Source organism: Sapajus apella, unplaced genomic scaffold, assembly GCF_009761245.1.
Source record: "Sapajus apella isolate SASKATOON/1434 unplaced genomic scaffold, GSC_monkey_1.0 scaffold16, whole genome shotgun sequence".
Taxonomy (NCBI): domain Eukaryota; kingdom Metazoa; phylum Chordata; class Mammalia; order Primates; family Cebidae; genus Sapajus; species Sapajus apella.
In genome coordinates this window covers 16,798,669-16,819,085 of record NW_022436956.1, presented here as the reverse complement: position 1 = coordinate 16,819,085, position 20,417 = coordinate 16,798,669, and the positions used below count along the sequence as shown (strand labels likewise).

General features: G+C 42.6%; 2 protein-coding genes across 3 annotated transcripts in view; both read left to right on the top strand.

Annotated features, from left to right (window-relative positions):
• Positions 1 to 10,562, top strand: part of UBE4A (ubiquitination factor E4A) — a 44,917-nt gene extending 34,355 nt beyond the window's left edge. For both annotated transcript variants that reach the window (XM_032285336.1, XM_032285337.1), the window contains exons 17-20: positions 378 to 558; positions 1,492 to 1,639; positions 3,228 to 3,385; positions 7,673 to 10,562. In XM_032285336.1, the coding sequence (XP_032141227.1) occupies positions 378 to 558; positions 1,492 to 1,639; positions 3,228 to 3,385; positions 7,673 to 7,799 (614 nt within the window). In that variant the 3' untranslated portion in view covers positions 7,800 to 10,562. The remainder of the gene's footprint in view (positions 1 to 377; positions 559 to 1,491; positions 1,640 to 3,227; positions 3,386 to 7,672) is intronic.
• A 2,833-nt stretch (positions 10,563 to 13,395) lies between these two features.
• ATP5MG (ATP synthase membrane subunit g) overlaps positions 13,396 to 20,417 on the top strand; it is an 8,304-nt gene continuing 1,282 nt past the window's right edge. Inside the window, exons 1-2 of the mRNA XM_032285338.1 lie at positions 13,396 to 13,721; positions 18,804 to 18,964. Coding sequence (XP_032141229.1) covers positions 13,670 to 13,721; positions 18,804 to 18,964 — 213 coding nt within the window. The 5' untranslated portion in view covers positions 13,396 to 13,669. The remainder of the gene's footprint in view (positions 13,722 to 18,803; positions 18,965 to 20,417) is intronic.

The window sequence follows — 20,417 nt, the reverse complement described above, 5'->3', positions numbered from 1 at the left end:
GTAAAGTATTTGCAGTATAGTTACTGAAAACAGTAAGTTTCAGAATATGTAAAATATGATCATTTTTGTTGGAAACATGTCTATGTGTGTGTGTAAATATGAACAGAAAAGCTAGAACAAAATGTTAAATTAGCAAGATGATAACAGTGTTTATCTGTGGGTGATAGTTTTTGTCTTTTCTGGTTTTGGGTTTTGGTTTTTGCTTGTCTGTATTTTCTGCAGTGAAAATGAATTACTTAGTTTTTTAAAAAGAAGTCCCTTCCACAATTTTAAAAATAAAATAATAGTAGTCCCCAGAGACCTCCAAGTAAACTATACATAATAAGGAAAAGAGTGCTAATGGATTGAGTTTTCAGAGACTTTGTTTTCTTTCCCAGAGATCAAGTCACTCTTTGTGCATCCCTTCCTGGCTGAGCGCATCATCTCCATGTTGAACTACTTTCTGCAACACCTGGTTGGCCCCAAGATGGGTGCCTTAAAAGTCAAGGACTTCAGTGAATTTGACTTCAAACCCCAGCAGCTTGTATCAGATATCTGCACTATCTACTTAAATCTTGGGTACCTGATGTTGGAATTTGTCAAGCCAGAGGGGATGCTAATGTTTTGATTTAGGATTTTGACAGTAGAATGACCAGTTGATAATTATGTGGAAATAGAAAAGAAATGGTTCATTCCTAGTTGGTTGATGAAGGAATCTTCTGTAGTTTTAAATAAGGAGATTTTATCTGGGCAAGGTGTGGTGTGCCTGTGGTCCAAGCTACTGGGGAGGCTGAAGTGCGAGGATTGCTTAAGGCCAGGAGTTTCAGACCAGCCTGGCAACACAGCGAGACTCCATCTCTAAAAAATAAATAAGATTTTGTGTGACCCATGGGACATTACGATTTCCAGTATTCTGCTTTGATCTGTGCAAAGATAAATTACTGGTTGTACCACTGTTTGGAAAAGTAGCATTCTTTTAAGGTCACATGATACTTGCTAGACTTCTAGAAAGTTTCTATATCAGGTTGGGCGCAGTGGCTCTCGCCTGTAATCCCAGCACTTTGGGAGGCGGAGGCAGATGGATTGTGATCTACAAGGTCAAGAGATCAGGACCATCCTGGCCAACATGGTGAAACCCCGTCTGTATTAAAAAATACAAAAATTAGCCGGGCGTGGTGGCACGTGCCTGTAGTCCCAGCTACTTGGGAGGTTGAGGCAGGAAAATCACTTGAACCCAGAAAGCGGAGGTGGCAGTGAGCCTAGATCGTGCCACTGCACTCCAGCCTGGCAACAGGGCGAGACCCCGTCTCAAAAACAAAAAAAAGTCTATATCAAAAAGTGAGTGTGTGTGTGTGTGTGTGTGTGTGTGTGTGTGTGTAAAGAAGTCTTTCTATATCAAAAGAATGTTCATGGCTTGTGAGTGCTGAGAATACTTGTTCTGCAGCCTGTCTGTTGTCTCTTCCATTGACCTACCTTCTGGTGATCAGTATTTTTCTGATGCTGACCTTCCAGGGATGAAGAGAATTTCTGTGCCACTGTGCCCAAGGATGGACGTTCCTATTCCCCAACTCTCTTTGCACAGACAGTTCGAGTCTTGAAAAAAATAAATAAGCCTGGGAATATGATTGTGGCTTTCAGCAACTTGGCAGAGAGAATCAAGGTGAGGAAGAAGAGGATTTATTTGCCGACAAGTTCATTAAGAACCACATTGTCAGCCAGGCACGGGGGCTCAAGCCTATAGTCCCACCTACTTAAGAGGCTAAGGCTGGAGGATCGCTTAATCCCAAGAGTTTGAGGCTGCAGTGTGCTATGAGCATGCCTGTGTGTAGCCACTGCACACCAGCCTTGGCAAGATAGCATCTCCTAAGGATCCACACAAAAAAATCAGATTGTCACCTCAGCTGTGCTGATTTTTACCCTATTTCAGGGAGAAAAAGAGCATTGCCATGAGAAAATTTAAACAGATGGTTCTTTTTGGTCAGTCACCTAGAACTACGATATTCTTAGTTTTATTCTTTTCAACATCAGAGAATAGAAATTTAAGAAATCGGCTGGGTGTGGTGGCTCATGCTTGTAATCCCAGCACTTTGGGAAGCCAAGATGGGCGGATCACTTGAGGTCAGGAGTTTGAGATCAGCCTGGCCAACATGGTAAAACCCATCTCTACTAAAAATACAAAAATTAGCTGGGCATGGTGAAGTGCACCTATAATCCCTTCTACTTAGGGGGCTGAGGCAGGAGAATTGCTTGAACCTGGAAGGTGGAGGTTGCAGTGAGCCGAGATCGTGCCACTGCACTCCAGCCTAGGCAACAAAGCGAGACTTTCAAAAAAAAAAAAAAAAAATTTTAAGAAACCTCAGGTGGAAAACTAGAAGAGAAGAATGTACACATTTATGTAAGATGTTTTTATAAAAGTGTTTATGTAGTGTTACCAATAGATTTGAAGACGTAGGGTGTTAATACAGAATAACTTTTTAGAAAAAAACTCAAGATAGTTTTCATTCACTAATTTTTAATTTGATTGTCTCTGTTGGTAGTTGGCTTTTGTTGGAATATGCATACATTTTAAAGATTAAAATACTCTATTGTATTCAACTAAATACCTTTGGTTAGAGTATGACAGAGCTCTATTAGCAGTTAAGAAGAAGGAAAATCATGGCACAAAAATCTAATAGAAAACCTTCCTTGTTGCTGTCAGTCTTCCCTTCATTGAGCTTCTTTTTTATTGAGTTGGACTTTATCTTTGTTTAGAGCTTAGCCAGGTGGATCCCTGAGGAACTCAAGTTATGAAGAAATCAAATGTTGAAACCACCTTAAAATTCCTATACCTGTTAGTATCAAAAACCAGAAACTGCTTTTCATACACAGGCTGCATGCGTGACTCTAACTATGCAAATAATACCCTCCCCCACCTCCGCTTCCCCCGTCCCCTTTTGAATTATGGCATTTACAACAGAACTATTGCCAGATGGGTGTTGTTTGTCACATATTTCTTTTCCTCCTAACATTTAAACCCATTTCCAGTATGACAACCAGCAGCTGAGCCAACTTGAAGGTGCAACGTTGGGGCTCAATCCTAAATTTGTTCCTAGAATATCTATCTTGACTTGTTTTTGAGAAAGTGAAGCTCACATTTGTCACTATCACTGTAAGGGTTATTAATGACCAGGATTAAGGTGTAGTCATTGAGCATGCTGAATTCAGCTACACCGTGAATTCACTCTAACTAGCATGTGTTGTATACTCAGTCTCTTGCAGACCTCCAACAACAGGAAGAGGAAACCTATGCAGATGCCTGTGATGAGTTCCTGGATCCCATTATGAGCACACTGATGTGTGACCCTGTGGTGCTGCCATCTTCCAGAGTCACTGTGGATAGATCCACCATTGCGAGACATTTGCTCAGGTAGGCCAGTCCCAAAAAGCAGACTCAAGAGCACAGATATATATTAGTTTGCTATCTTTTTCTCTCAGGCACCTGATATAGTACTTTGCACCCAGTAGATACCACATATTATTGATTTACTGATATGTTGGAAGGCATTTTGGTATCAATTAATTGCTAGTGATATAAACATTGCAAAACAAAACATTCTGTTGAGAAATGCTAACTCTAACCTTACCTCTTCCTGCCTTAAGAAAATAATTTCTGACTGGGTGCACTGGCTCACGGCCTGTAATCCCAACACTTTGGGAGGCTGAGGTGAGCAGATCACTTGATGTCAGGTGTTTGAGACCAGCCTGGCCAACATGGTAAAACTCCGTCTCTACTAAAATACAAAAAATTAGCAGGGCATGGTGGTGCACACCTGTAGTCCCAGCTACTCAGGAGGCTGAGGCAGAATTGCTTGAACCTGGGAGGCAGAGGTTGCAGTGAGCCGAGATCGCACCACTGCACTCCAGCCTGGGCTCAGGTGATCCTCCTACCTCAGCCTCCCAAGTAACTGGTACTACAGGCATGCACTAACACGCCCAACTAATTGTTGTATTTTTTGTAGGGACAGGGTTTCCCCATGTTGCCCAGGCTGCTCTTGAACTCCTGGGTTCAATCGATCCACCCACCTCAGCCTCCCAAAGTGCTGCGATTACAGGTGTGAGCCACCACAACTGGCCATTTTTTTTTTTTTTTTTTTTTTTTTTTTTTGAGACAGTCTCGCTCTGTCACCCAGGCTAGACTGCAGTGGCGTGATCTCAGCTCACTGCAACCTCTGCCTCCCAGGATCAAGCGATTCTCCAGCCTCAGCCTCCCAAATAGATGGGACTACAGGTATGCACCACCACATCCAGCTAATTTTTGTATTTTTAGTAGAGACAGGGTTTCACCATGTTGGCCAGGTTGGTCTTGAACTCCTGACTTCAAGTGATCCACCCGTCTCAGCCTCTCAAAGTGCAGGGATTACAGGCATGAGCCACCACACCCAGCCTGTTTTTTATTTTTTTTCAATTCAGGTTTTACATTATATTCACCATGTGGGTTAACTCACATCCTGTTGCTGTTGTTGTATCAGCCATGGTATACATGAATTTTCCCCAGCCTGCCTATTCTTTGGACAGTCTGCCCCTTGATAACTGTAGAAAAGACAGGAATGGGCTGGGCGTAGTGGCTCACGCCTGTAATCCAAGCACTTTGGAGGCCAAGGCGGGCGGATCACCTGAGGTCAGGAGTTCAAGACCAGCCTGACCAACATGGTGAAACCCCGTCTTTAAAAGAAGAAAGAAAGGCCAGGCGCGGTGGCTCACGCCTATAATACCAGCACTTTGGGAGGCTGAGGCGGGTGGATCACGAGGTCAAGAGATCGAGACCATCCTGGTCAACACGGTGAAACCCCGTCTCTATTAAAAATACAAAAAAAATAATTAGCTGGGCGTGGTGGCGCATGCCTGTAATCCCAGCTACTCAGGAGGCTGAGGCAGGAGAATTGCCTGAACCCAGGAGTCGGAGATTGCGGTGAGCCGAGATCGCGCCATTGCACTCCAGCCTGGGTAACAAGAGTGAAACTCCGTCTCAAAAAAAAAAAAAGAAAGAAAGAAAAAAAAGAAAGAAAGAAAAGACAGGAATGAAGCAATAAATGGTAGCTTATTAGCTACTTAATCGGCCCCTTAACTTTTTTTAGTGCAGCATTAGGTAGAAATGGGTACTGAGAGACACTATTTATATACTTATTTATCTATTTTTTTGAGACAGGGTATTGCTCTGTCACCAGGCTGGAGTGTAGTGGCATGATCTCAGCTCACTGTAGCCTCACCTTCCTGGGCTCAAGCAACCCTCCCACCTCAGCCCCACCACGTAGCTGGGACCACAGGCCATGCACCACCATGCCTGGCTTATTTTTGTATTGTTTGTAGAGAAGGAGTCTGTCTGTGTTGCCCAGGCCAGTCCCAAACTCCTGGGCTCAAGCAGTCCACCCACCTCAGCCTTCCAAAGTGCTAGGATTACAGGCAGAGCCACCTTGTTTGGCCTCTCCATATTTAAAATTAAGTTATAGCAAGCCAGGCATGGTGGCTCACGTCTGTAATCCCAGCACTTTGGGAGGCTGAGGTGGGTGGACCATTTTCAGAAGTTCGAGACCAGCCTGGCCAACATGGTGAAACCCTGTCTCTACTAAAAATAAACAAATTAGCCAGGAATGGTGGCACATGCCTGTAATCTCAGCTACTCCAGAGGCTGAGGCAGGAGAATTACTGCAACCTGAGAGGTGGAGGTTGCAGTGAGCCGAGATCATACCACTGCACTCCAGCCTGGGCAATAGACCTATACTCTGTCTCAAAAAAAAAACAAAATTGTTTTATCTCTACAAAAAAATTATTTTTGCCAGGCATGGTGGCTCATGCCTGTAATCTCAGCACTTTGGGAGGCCAAGGCGGGCAGATCACCTGAGGTTAGCAGTTCAAGACCAGCCTGACCAATATGGAGAAACCCCATCTCTACTAAAAACACAAAATGAGCTGGGTGTGATGGTTCATGCCTATAATCCCAGCTACTTGGGAGGCTGAGGCAGGAAATCGCTTGAACCCAGGAGGCAGAGGTTGTGGCGAACTGAGATCATACCATTGCACTCCAGCCTGGACAACAAGAGCGAAACTCCATCTCAAAAAAAAAAATAAAATAAATAATTATTCTTAATTAGCCAACTGTAGTGGCATATGCCTGTAGTCCTGGCTACTCAAGAGGCTGAGGCAGATCGCTTGGGCACAGGAATTCAAGGCTGCACTGAGTTATGACTGCACTACTGCAATCATAACTGAGCCAAGATTGCACCACTGCACTCCAGCCTGGGCAACAGATCGAGATTCTGTCTCAGAAGAAAAAAAAAATTCTACCTCATGCTATTTGGTATTAAGCATTCACTATATGGATTATGCTATGCTAGGTGATATGTCTTTTGCAAAGTGTCAATGAAAATTTATATTTTATAGTGGCCTCAATATAGAGAGAAGATGTATTAGCCCTTAAAGTATGTCATAAACCACGCTTGTCCTAGCTGCATGTGTGGGCCAGGATGGCTCAAAACGTGGCCCAACACAAATTCATAGTTTCTTAAAACATGGGTTTTTTTTTGGTTTTTTTTTTTTTTGCAATTTTTGTTTTTTTAGCTTATTAGCTATTGTTAGTCTTGATATATTTTATGTATGGGCCAAAACAATTTTTCTAATGTGGTCTAGGGAAGCCAAAAAACTGACACCTGTCATAAACCTACTTACGTGTCAGAAAACCATGATCTGCATTTACATGCATAGCAATCAACTAACCAAATCAAATGTTAGTCTACAAGGCTTTCTTCCTTAAAATTCTTACATTGCTCTAAGAATCTGTCACTTTAATTACAAATAGTTATTTACACTGACATAAGTGTACAGTGTTTCTGCCTTAGAGAAATCTAAAGGTGACAGAAGCATAGCATTTTTTAAGCTCTTGTAATTAAGTATTATCTGAACAGCAGTATTGAGATAAGGTTTATTAAGAAGTAGAGGCTGGCCGGGCATGGTGGCTAACACTTGTAATCCAAGCACTTTGGAGGCCAAGGCAGGCAGATCACCTGAGGTAAGGAGTTCAAGACCAGCCTGACCAACATGTTGAAACCCTGTCTTTAAAAAAAAAAAAAAAAAAGTTAAAAATTTAAAAAAAAAAAAAATGGAGGCTGGGTGGGTGGCTCACACCTGTAATCCCAGCACTTTGGGAGGCCAAGGCTGGTGGATCACTTGAGGCCAGGAGTTTGAGAGCAGCCTGGCCAACATGGTGAAATCCTGTTTCTACTGAAAGTACAAATGTTAGCTGAGTGTTGTGGTACAAACCTGTAATCCCAACTACTCAGGAGGCTGAGGTGGTAGAATGGCTTTAACCCGGGAGGCAGAGGTTGCATTGAACTGATGTCATGCCACTATACTCAATCCTGGGTACTACTGCACTCCAGCCTGGATGACAGGGCAAGACTCTGTCAAAAAAAAAAAAAAAAAAAAAAAAAGGAAGGAAGCAAAGAGGGAGGGAGGAAGGAAGGAAGGAGAAACAAGAAAGGAAGGAAGGCTCCTGAATCATCTTTTTCTTACTCTTTCTAACCCCAACTCAGCATCTGACTCAAAGTTATAATAAACTCTGGCTTCATTCTTAAGATGAAATGCCCAGGTGTTCTATTTTTGGCTTAGAATGTTAGAACTTATGGAAATAACCCGATTTCTCTTTCTCTCTTCATCCCAGTGACCAAACAGATCCTTTTAACCGTAGTCCCCTCACCATGGACCAGATCCGGCCAAACACAGAACTAAAAGAAAAAATCCAACGGTGGCTTGCAGAGAGGAAACAACAAAAGGAGCAACTTGAATAGATACTGTGAACTAACCAAACCAAAACCAACCCCAGAGTGCAGATAAACAATTGTTTGTGGTTTCTCTCTTTCTGGTTCTGTTCCTTTTCTTTTTTTTTTTTTTCTAAATTAGAGAACTGCTCTTGCTGAAATTATGATAGTTAAGATTCCTAAGAACTTGACAGTGCTCCCCTGGCTTGCAGGAAATTATAGCATCACCAAGTTTAGAAATCGTCACTAATTTTCACCCTCTGTTGTCTCCTCATATTCTTTTCTTCTTCCTTTTCTTAAATGAAATTATATTATTTCAACTACTAAAACTTCCTACCACCCTATTTCTCTTCCAATTACTGTTCAAACATTTTTGGTGAGTGCTGCCTTTATAAATATATAATGTCACATATTTCAGTGACAGCTGATATTATCAGAAAATCTTGTGTTATACTGTGTATTTACTAGTCCTCATGATCTATACTTAAGCCCTTTTCTGTGTTACAGAATAACTTCACATAAAAGCAGATACCTTGAAGTTTGTGTAGACTTTTGAATAAGATGATAGATGAGAATTTTTTTTAAAGAATTTAAAGGAATCTTATGCAACTTCTGTTGGTAGCTCTTAATTTTGTTATAGAGTCTTTTTAATGAGGATTGGTAAGGGAGATGTAGTTTTGACACTTTAGTCAAAAAATTTCTGGGGTGAGGAGACTGTTGGGCCCTTATTCTCTTATGAAAATGTGTTTCTACAAGGACTAGGCCTAAGTAGATTTAGGCGAGTATCATATCCATGAAAAATGTCATTTTAAGACACTAATATCAATAGTGTATAGTGTGAGATGTATACATACACACACACACCATGTGCTTTTTTATGTTGATTTAGGGTAAACTGACTACCACTTTATATTTTCTGTTCCATAGTGAGATGTATGTAGTATGTGGCCATGTTTACTAACATACTCATTCTTGACAAAATTCTGAGATTATAAAATGTATATAGTTAATATTTGGGCTTGTGACCTGACTTGTAAGGGCTGCTTCTAACACAGCCTTAGGTCTTCAATTAACAAAGTAGGAATTTGAGCACAACCTTGTCCATAAGCCATTTTAAATATACACTTAGCCCTGTGTAGTTAGTAAGTGGATGGACACCACTGTAATTGAGCTTGAGCTCACTACTCAATTGTGCAGCTTAATATGCTAACTAGGGACATTCCCCTATGGATTGTCTTTATATCACTATCTTTCTAAACCCAGAGATATCATAAGTGACAAGAAAAGTGATAGGATCAAGAAACGGGTGTCACTGCTTCATTTGGAACATGTTATTAACTATGGTCTCTTTCAAATAAAACAGTAGTTTTATATTTCAACACAAGTGGCTATAAGCAGTCCTTGATGTGTTTTTGATGGTATCAGCTGGAAAGCCTCAAATTTAAGAGGGCTTCCCACCCCAGATATAAAATAGATGTTGCCTATTGCTGTGCTTATAAATGAAAAAGAAGTTGAGGACACTTTTGCAAATGCCAGAATGTAAGATTCATTCGGTGTGCTCCCCGGGCCTTTAAGGCATGGGTTGACAGGATTTGTTTTCTAAAATTAGCTTCATTCAATATTTATTATCCTTCTTTCCCTCTCAGAGAATGAACTATGTATAAAATAAGCTTCTGCCTATTTGCATTTATCCTCCAAACCCAATCTAGTAGGATGTTCAATCGAGTAGAATGTTTTCATTTTAAAAACAAGAGGGGAGAAGACCAGAGTTTTTCAGGAGAAAACAGGAGGAAAATGGGCACAAAAACTCAGAAGGCAGCTATTCCCAGCAGCTTCCTAGTTAACAACCTCCATGCTGCCTCCAGTCTCTGTATTCTTCTGTATTTAACCTTCAGATTGTAAGCCTTTTCTGGCAAGCTTGTCTTCTTTTCTTAAGCTCTTTTCCTGAAAGTTTTTATGAATGGCTATGGCACCATTAATGCTGCTGAATATCTGTAAACTCTTTGCACAGGCAAGTGTGTAGCTTAAGGCCACTACGGTAAGGAAACCAAGTGTCCTCTGTGCCTTTTTTCATTCTGTGAAGTAATTTAAGGACATCCAAAAAAATTAGACTTTAAAAAGTTATCATCTTGGTTCAACACCATGCGTATATACCCGTGGAAGCTTAAAAAGGTGTTTCGTCTGGAACTTAGAAGCAGCTCTAAATCTGGTAGAGCTGAGTTTCTAACATACCTAGTTTCATGTGTTGGCTTTCCTGGAGTATGACAGAAAATGAAGACTCTTTACTCAGCTCTGGTATTGCTCATAACTTACCAAGAGGCTAATACTAAACTTGGCAAATTGTTTATGTTTTATCAAGCAGTGTGGGTTTTGTTTTTTAATATAGTTTTCAATGGATATGTGAAAACTAAAGGAAACTTTAAAGGTTTTTTAATGGTGCAGGTGAAGATGCCAGTTGCTATTTGGTATCACACTCTACAAAAGCTTCATTACTTTATTTGATGCTGGTTGCTAAGCAGCCACTGCACAGAGCATAAGTCTACTGGGTGCCTTTACAAGCCAGAGGCTGATGCTGCACTGTTGATGTCATGTGAGGAAATAATGCACATGCTCTAATTGCTCAACAGGAAATGAACCTAGAAACAGAAAATGAAGAACAAAAAGGTTGATTGAAATAAAACTTGATCAACACAACTGTATTTTGAAACATTCCAGGAAGGTTACTACTTGTCAAACTTGCCTGGCAGTGTTTGTTCAAAACTTGTATTTAATAAATGAACACCTGACTTACAACCTTTGTTATCACTTTATTACAATATGAAAAGTTAGTGCCAGTTTCAGAAATCCCCCTGAAAACTTAGAGGATTCTGACTTTTCACTCTTTTTTTTTAGATAGGTAATATCAAATATGTGTGACCTGGCTGACCCAGCCTGCCTTACCAGGCCTCTGGAGGGGACCCTGGGGTTACCCTCAGGAGATGAATGTCATGGCATGGTTTTCCTAACCAGCTCTCTTTTGGCTTCACTGTTTTTCCTTTGTCTGGCCTGAACCCCAGGTCTCTGGAATCATTTGCTGTTATCTTCCCTTTTCTTGCTCGTTTCTGTACCCCTGCCATGCAAGATCTCAGCCTAGATTAACTCAGCCATTCCCCTCTGCTGCAGAATCAAACTGCAGACCATTGATGGAGGATAAACAAAATTTTTAGAATGGTGCAACCACAGACTTGTCTCTATTGTTGCCCAACAATCCTTCTGTGTATCCTTCGGCTATTCCAAACTTTGGCCTCCTTCCTCAAATTCCTTCCCATCCTCCCCTCCCGTTTACCGCTTGCACTCGGATGACTTTGTCTTCTATTTTGCTGGGAAGATAAAAACCTCAGAGACTTTGAAGACTTTCAAACTTCTCTCCCATCATCCCATCTGTGGAAAAGACCCCATAGATCCCTGGCTATTTCTCCTTTCCTGCCTCATTAGGGCTCTTGTCAATATCCCTTCTCATCAGGCAGGGTGGCCTGTGCCTGTAATCCCAGAGCTAAGCGAGAGGCTGAAGTGGGATGATCTCTTGAGGCCAGGAGTTTAAGACCAGCCTGGACAATATGGCAAGACCCCCATCTCTAAATAAATAAATCATTGACTCTCTCTGTCTTCAATTTCTCCCGAGTTGCACATCCCCCTTTGGTTTTCTGGCTTGTAATCCTTTACAGTCATATTTCTTCACAATTCACCCTGGCTTCTATCCTAATTTTTTGAAGCTGCATTAATGTTAAAGATTTCCATATTGCTAAATTAACTTTCCCATCCTTAATTTGACTTCTCTGCAGTATACTAGGGCAGGAGAATAACTCTTTCATTGAAAAGTTCTTAGTTCCTGATATCACTTCTAATTTTTCTTTTCACCTCTCTAACCATTCCATAAATCAGAGATTTACTTCTGCTCAGACTTCTCCAGGATACTTACAGTTCTGTTCCTCTCATCAAATGCCACTTCCCTACATAACATCTTTTCCTTCTCATATTAAACTATGAAGTTTCAGCTCTGTAGTATACAGCTGTTCTCTCACACGTCGGCTCAAGGATCTTCTCTAGGAAGTATGCTCAAATCAGCACCATGCCTGATCTCATAGAATGCCCATCTCTGAGTTTACATTCCAACTTCTTCAGATCTCAACTCTGCCACTTCCAAATTGTGTGGTCATTTTTCAAGCTCAGTCTCAACGGGAACAATGCCTTAAGACACAGGCTTTCTTTAAATTACAAAATGCCTGGCATAGTGTTGGCGTTCAGTACGTGTGATTTTGTTCCTGACATCTACACAGCTCCTTGTAGCTAATTAGGGAGTTAGGGGAAATGGATTCCAATCCTGATAGAGGATTTTGGGGAGAGTGGGATTACAAAAAATCAGCTTTAAAAAGGGCTATCGGCGGCCGGGCGCGGTGGCTCACGCCTGTAATCCCAGCACTTTGGGAGGCCGAGGTGGGTGGATCACGAGGTAAAGAGATCGAGACCATCCTGGTCAACATAGTGAAACCCCGTCTCTACTAAAAATACAAAAAATCAGCTGGGCATGGTGGCGCATGCCTGTAATCCCAGCTACTCAGGAGGCTGAGGCAGGAGAATTGCCTGAACCCAGGAGGCAGAGGTTGCGGTGAGCCGAGATCGCGCCATTGCACCCCAGCCTGGGCAACAAGAGTGAAACTCCGTCTCAAAAGTAGAATAACAAAAAATAAAAAAAAAAAAGGGCTATCGGCCGGGCGCAGTGGCTCACGCCTGTAATCCTAGGACTTTGGGAGGCCAAAGCTGGAGAATCACCTGAGGTCAGGAGTTCAAGGCCAGCCTGGCCAACATGGCAAAACCCCATCTCTACTAAAATTACAAAAATTAGCTGGGCATGGTAGCGCGCCTGTAATCCCAGCTACTCGGGAAGCCGAGGCAGGAGAAGCGCTTGAACCCGGGAGGTAGAGGTTGTAGTGAGCCGAGATCGCGCCACTGCACTCCAGCCTGCGCGATGGGAGCAAGACTCCAACTCAAAAAAAAAAAAAAAAAAAAGGTTGGGGATTATGGGGCCAGGCGCGGTGGCTCACCCTGTAATCCCAGCACCTAGGCGAGCGGATCATTTGAGGCCAGGCGTTCGAGACCAGCCTGACCAACATGGTGAAACCCCGTCTCTACTAAAAATACAATAACTTGCCGGGCGTGGTGGCTGGTGCCTGTAGTCCAATCTACTCGGGAGACAATGCACGACTATCGCTGGAACCCGGGGGCCGGAGGTTGCAGTGAGCAGAAATCGTACCACTGCACTTCAGCCTGGGCGACAGAGCGAGACTACCTCAAAAAATAAAAATAAAATGGGCTATGGATTGAGCCGGTTACAGGTTGTGTGGTGCTTGCTAGGCCCCTAACTTTACAGATTTGGCCTTGGACCCTCTCTACCTCTGTACAACGATCGTGTTGGACTAAAAGAATCTCTCAGCGAACTCTTCACCAATACTGACTTCATACTAGGGCAGCAGGATCACAGCAAAGGAACCCTGCGCGAAATAGCGCAGGTCGGCTGCAAGAAAAGCACTGCAGCTTCAGGGCGCATGCGCATTTCCCCTCCTTGCCGGTGTTCCGGGTCTCTACGAGTGGCTGCCCCACAAAATGCCTGCTTCTCTGCAGCATCCCACTGTTCTTCACATGCTCTCTAATATCACCTTTTCATATCCACTTTCTCCTCCATGTTGAAAAAAATAAATTGACAGACTAGATCCTGCAAAGATCTTTGGACATTTAAATATCTTGGACCGGCGCGGAAAGAGGCGGCCTGACCTTGGAAGTGGGACGGGGTCCTGCAGTGGGTCCTTCCGGGGGGGTGACATTCAGCTGGCCGTTCGGGGCGACGGACTTTCCATCCCAGAACCATGGCCCAATTTATCCGTAACCTTGTGGAGAAGACCCCGGCGCTGGTGAACGGTGAGCCCGATATGAGACTGGCGGGGGGGGCACACGGACGGCGAGGAGGCCTGCGATGGCCTGAGAGGTAGAAGCAGGCGGCAAAGACTCGAGGGGCCTTGCGGGAGCCGGGGCGGGATGGGCTGCAGGTGGAGGGAGCTGGAGGCAGGTTGGCGACTCTCCTTCAGCCTTCCGCTCGCTTGGCCTGCAGATTGGGTTCTCTACACAGCCTAGAAGTTCCTGAATTCTAGCCATGACGGGGAAGAGAGGTAGCGTGAAGGATGCCCGGCAGCTGCAGCCATTACGCCCCCTGAGATCGCTAAGAGCAGGGATCTGGGCGGGTTGGCTCTGTTAGGAGAGCCAAGAAAAGGAAGGGCAGAAGCGTGTGAATGTGCATCAATTCGGCCTCATCACATGGTCCGGTTCTCAGTGAAATATTTGGAAGTCTACAGAAATGTTTAAGGATGGGTGAGCTTTTTGAACGTTCCTTTGACGGATTCTGAGATACTTCCGCTTTAATCTGAGGGAAGCTTTAGGTGGAAATGGACTTCATGGATGAGTATCCGTGCCCCGAGAATCATAGAACGGGTTCCGTATAAACAGTAATCTTTGTTTTTACATCTTAGCATTCGTGGAATTTTTTCAGCTTGAAGAGCCTCACTGGTAGACCGCTGTATTTCACAATAACCCTGAATAATCCCAGCCCCTGAGTACTAGTTTATTCGGCCAGTTAATATTTCAATTGTCTTCTCAGTGGTAAGCTTTTCATTTTATTCCTGAAGTGAGATAAGCTAAATTGACGTAAGTTTTTCCTAGGTGTGCTATAAGCACACTGAAGGTCAGATCTCTTAACTTTCGCTCAGATTTATAAAATGTTCGTAGAAAACAGAATTTTTTTAAAAAAAAATGTAATATTTTTGAGCCTATTTTGCTGTGTTTGAGTTTGATTTGGGTATTTTATTTTCTTCCTTTCCTGCCCCCCGACCCCAGAAGACAGGGACTCACTCTGCAGTGGCTCACTGCAGCCCCCGACTCCCGGGCTCAAGCGATCCTTCCACCTCAGCCTCCTGAGTAGCTGGGATCACAGGCGCACACCACCATGCCTGGCTAATTTTTGTATGTTTTGTAGAGACAGGATTTCGTGATGTTGCCCAGACTAGTCTCTAACTCCTGGGCTCAAGAGATCCTCCCGCCTCGGCCTCCCGAAGTGCTGGAGTTACAGGCGTGAGCCACAGGGCAATCCGGGTATTTTATTCATTCTCTCCTCTCTTCCCTCCATCACCAGCCAAACTCTGAGTTATTGAAGCCTCTCCTGCAGAACCTCACAGCCTACCAGTGAAACATTTTACACATTTTCCTAAACAATTTCTTAAACTTGCAAGAAAATCTTTACTAAGATTATCACGATATCTGTCATAGAGCTCTTCGATTTTATATAAATCAAAAGAGATGGCTCTGCATGGTGGCTCATGTCTGTAATCCCAGCACTTTGGGAGGCCAAGGCAGGCAGATCACTTCAAGTCAAGACCAGCCTGGCAAACATGGTAAAACCCCATCTCTACTAAAAATACAAAAATTCGCCAGGTGTGGTGGTGCAGGACTGTAATCCCAGCACTTTGGAAGGCCAAGGTGGGTGGATCACCTGAGGTCAGGAGTTCCAGACCAGCCTGGCCAACATGGTGAAACTTCGTCTCTACTAAAACAAAAATTAGCTGGGTGTGGTGGCAGGCACCTGTAATCCCAGCTAGTCAGGAGGCTGTCAGGAGAATCGTTTGAACCCAGGAGGGAGAGGTTGGTTGCCATGAGCCGAAATCGCACCACTGTACTCCACCTGGCAACAGAGTGAGACTCCGTCTCAAAGAAAAACAAAAAAACAAACAAACAAACAAACAAAACAGAAAAAAAAGATTGGAGGCTTCACTCTGGACTTTGTGGATGATTTAAGGCATATTTCAAGTGGATTTTTTTTTTCTGGTGTGGCTTTCACATTTTTTAGGTGGCACATATTAAGGAATTGCAAACTAATGACAAAATCTAAAAGGAAAAGTAAGTAATTTTATGAAATATATAAACCCTTCCCTCCATTATTGTGAACAATTGAAAAATAACTTGTTATTCTTCCAAAAGTACTTAGAAAGGAGGACTCAGCTGGGCCAGAATGTTAATGTGGAACTACATTTTGCTTCATAACATACATAGGCTAGTGTATTAAATGTGAGTGTTAAATAGTTAATAAAAATTACTGACTACATGTGTTAATTCTTCTAAGGGGCCAAAGAGGCTTATGGAAATAAGTAATTTTATCATCAGGCTTGCCTAGGAAGATCATAGAGTGTGATATTTTTTTTCCCCCTTAACTAAACTGTAGACTTTATTTGTATTTCAACAGTTTTTCCATTAATCTCTTTCAGTTCCGGGGTCCAATCCAGTGTACCACATTGCATTTAGCTTCTGTGTCTTCCCAGCCTTCTCTGGTCTGGGACAGTTTCCCACTCTTCCCTCATCTTTCCTGACCTTGACAGTCTTAAGGTGTCTAGGTATCTGTCTTGTCTAAGTATCTGTCTAGGTATCTTGAATAATTTCCTCAATCTGGATTGGTCTGATGTTTTTCTCATGCTTAGTCTGGAACTATGGATTTTGAGGAAATGCCAAAGGGATGAGGTACCCTAATCACATGTCAGGAGGTATATGATGTTCATATGACATCACTGGTGATAAAAGATTTCATCACTTGGTTATAGGTTCCTCCTCTGTAAAATTACTGTTTTTTCTCTCAGTGTTCTGTTCTTTAGAAACAAATAACTAAGCCTATCCCATAAAGGCAGGGTGTGATTACAGTGGGGGATTCCATCTCTTATATCTACATAAATTAAATAGAATTCTTCTGTGAGAAAGATTTGTCTCTTCTGCTTTTATTTATCTAATCACTTATTGTATGGACTTGCACATTTATTTCGTACTTTGTATATCAAATATCATATTATTGCTCAAATTATTTCAGCCTCAGCTATTCGAAAGCTCTTTCGGGTTAGCACCTGTCTGTCCCTTTGACATGCCCTTTCACTTTCTAGTGCTACAAGATGCTTCAGATTTATATTGCATTTACCCTGTCCCTGCTTTAGAATCAGCCATTTCTCCAAGGATCCTTAGTATGTTTTATTGGACAATAGAATTGAGAAACTAAGGTCTGGGTGCTGTGTATGTTCCTTGCTACTAGAATATCACACTTCTAGGTCCTCTCAATTGACAGGGATGTAGATATGTATCCATATAGATGGGTATATGTGTATACATGTGTACTAACCCATGCAGATACATGAATATGTGTATATAAAATTGTTTCTGTGTCTATTAATCAGTGTACGTATTAAGCTAAACATGAGTCCAACTCTAACCCAGTACCATTGGGTTTATTCTTGCTTCACCTCCACGGAGAAACCTAGCTCCCTCCATCTACCATTCATTATGTTTTATCTCTTGTATACATGTAAAGCAGTTTCAAACTCTTGAACCTGTATCCCCTAAGAAACAAATTTAGCACCTAAAATAGTGTTTATGTACAATATACTGATTCATGTTTTTATAGGGTGAAATACCTGTGTGTTGGAGTTTTGTTTGTTTGTTTGTTTGTTTTTGAGACAGTCTCGTTCTGTCACCAGGCGCCAGGCTGGAATGCAGTGGCGCGACCTCGTCTGACTGCAGTCTCCTCCTCCCAAGTTCAAGCAATTCTCCTGCCTCAGTGTTGGAGATAATATTAAAGACAGTTGGTTGACTGGTCCACAAGACTGTACTTTTTTTGCTTGCCCCATCTTACAGGCATTGGCAGTTCTATTTGGAACTACCTCTTGGAGATTTGTGTCTGCTTCAAGGTATGCCCATACCCCCAAACACAGAAGATGAGGGAGACAAGGGAGATAGTAATTCAGAAATACTTAAATAGAGGCAGTTAATACAAGGAAAACACCAAGAGGCTTGAGTAATTCAGTCTTTGAACAACAGACACTTTATGGATGTTCATGCTATTTTTATTACATTTCTCTTATAATTTTTGAAACAGTCTCATTCTGTCCGCCAGGCTGGAGTGTAATGGTGAGATCTTGGCTCACTGCAACCTCTGGCTCCCGGGTTCAAGCGATCTTGTGCCTCAGCCTCCCAAGTAGCCGGGACTACAGGCACACACCACCATGCCCAGCTAATTTTTGTAGTTTTAGTAAAGACAGGGTTTCACCATGTTGGCCAGGCTGGTCTCAAATTCCTGGCCACAAGTGATCTTCTCTCCTCGGCCTCCCAAAATTCCGGGTTTATGGGCATGACCACTGCACCTAGCCTCTCTTGTAATTTTTTTAAAATAAAAAATGTCTTTCTCTTTCTGAAATCACTACCACAATCCACACAGCTACCCTGGTTGCTAATGATCTCTTCTCTTGAAATAGTAAATACCTTGAGGAATTCCAGCTTAGTAATAGATTCTAGTTTTGGCTGTTCTTAACAATACATGTAGGTTTTACTTTTATTATTTGTGGTGTCTTTGGAAGAGGAGCAGCTGTGCTTTTGTTAGAGAAAGAATTTAATCCAGCACATATTGATAAGGATACCAAAATGGGTACCAGTTTTTATAATTGCATCTGGATTTATAGATAATGTTATGATAAGTTTTAATCTTGTTCTTAAGAGTGCCATTCTAAATCCTTCATCCCTTTCTTCACCTCTTTCTTCAAATTTGCTGGTCTTTCTACAAGAAAATATGAATAAACTGACTGTTCTCTTGTTTTTAAATGCAGCTTCTAGCATCTTTACAGTTAGCTAGATTTGTCATTCATAAATGAAATGCAGTTCTAGCTGGCCACTAGTGAAGAACTGGCATAATTGAATGTGCTTGTAGCATCCTGCCTGATTGAACGTCCCTGTGGCACAGGTGTTCTGCTTCTTTAAAAGCCTCTTGTTACCAGGGAGCAGCTTTGACTTTTCACACCGGGTACACATTTGGTACAAGCAGTGAATGAAGGTGATGCATGAATAAATATTTCTGTCCAGCCCACACATCTGCTTCTTTTGGTCTCTAGTGAGTTCATCCTGGTTTTTTTGTTTTGTCTTGTTTTCCAGCTGCTGTGACTTATTCGAAGCCTCAGTTGGCCACATTTTGGTACTACGCCAAGGTTGAGCTGATTCCTCCCACCCCTGCTGAGATCCCTAGAGCTATTCAGAGCCTGAAAGAAATAGTCAATAGTGCTCAGACTGGTAGCTTCAAACAACTCACAGTTAAGGTAACCATGGGCTAAATGAAAACGGATGTGCATAACAGAAAATGTCTTCCCTTGGGATTTTTCTGATTGTTTTGATTAATATATGTGTTTCCAATGAGGCTGAATCCAACATAACGAGAAAAAAAAGCTTTTTGTTTGTTTGTTTTGAGATGGAGTCTCACTCTGTCCCCCAGGCTGGAGTGCAAGTGGTGCAATCTCGGCTCACTGCAACCTCTACCTCCTGGGTTCAAGCAATTCTCCTTCCTCCACCTCCTGAGTAGCTGGGACTACAGGCGCATGCCACCACACCCAGCTAATTTTTTTTTTCATTTTTAGTAGAGACAGGGTTTCACCATGTTGGCCAGGCTGGTCTCAAACTCCAGACCTCAGGTGATCCACCCACCGTGGCCTCCCAAACTGCTGGGATTATAGCCATGAGCCACCGTGCCCAGCTGACTCAATTTAACAGTTTCAGGACACTGTCTTGGGGAAAAGAAGAGAAGAAACATTTGATGCTGTTTTGACCACATCCTAAGGAGTAATCAGGGCAGTAGTGTCATTGACTTTACTTTAGCCGTGGGTTGTGCACAGGTGGCAGAGTTCCCTCAACACAAGGTAGTCTAGTCCCCAAGTTGTGGGCCTTGAAATCTGATTAGTGTTCTGCCTTCAACTGGACACTGACTATTTAAAAATTAAGTCTTCGTATGTCAAGGGGAAAATAAAGTAACCACGTCTTAGGAATGGGACCCAGGGGTCATCCTGGCTCTGATGCTCTGGTTGTTGGAGGTTTAAATCCTATTTTTGACTGCTGAGGAAGATACTTATTTTTCTAATTTTGTCACCAGGGTAGAAATAATTAGCCCATTTTATGTCTTAGTTTCCTAAGCGTCTTAAACCTAGCAAAAAAGTAAGGATATTTATTGGGATTTTTTTTTCCCCTTTCGTGTTTAGATAGTATACTAAAATATGATGGCTTGCTTTGCTGAGTCTGTACTTTTTTCATCTGTATTCCTGGAATTGTCCCCTATTCAGCCAAAGTATCTCTTGAACTATATCACAGTCAGGAAGCTAACACTTCTTATATGTAGGATAAAAGTACCAAACCTGGGTTATTGAATTGTGTGAAGATAAAATCTAAAAACTATAAGAATTGGAACCTGTGGCCATGCGCAGTCACTTCCTACCTGTAATCCCAGCTCTTTGGTAGGCCAAGGTAGGAAGATCACTTGAGGCCAGGAGTTCAGGACCAGCCTGGACAATATAGCAAGGCCCTATCTCTGCCCCAAAAAAAGTGAAAAAAATGCCGGGCGCGGTGGCTCAAGCCTGTAATCCCAGCACTTTGGGAGGCCGAGGCGGGTGGATCACGAGGTCAAGAGATCAAGACCATCCTGGTCAACATGGTGAAACCCCGTCTCTACTAAAAATACAAAAAATTAGCTGGGCATGGTGGCACGTGCCTGTAATCCCAGCTACT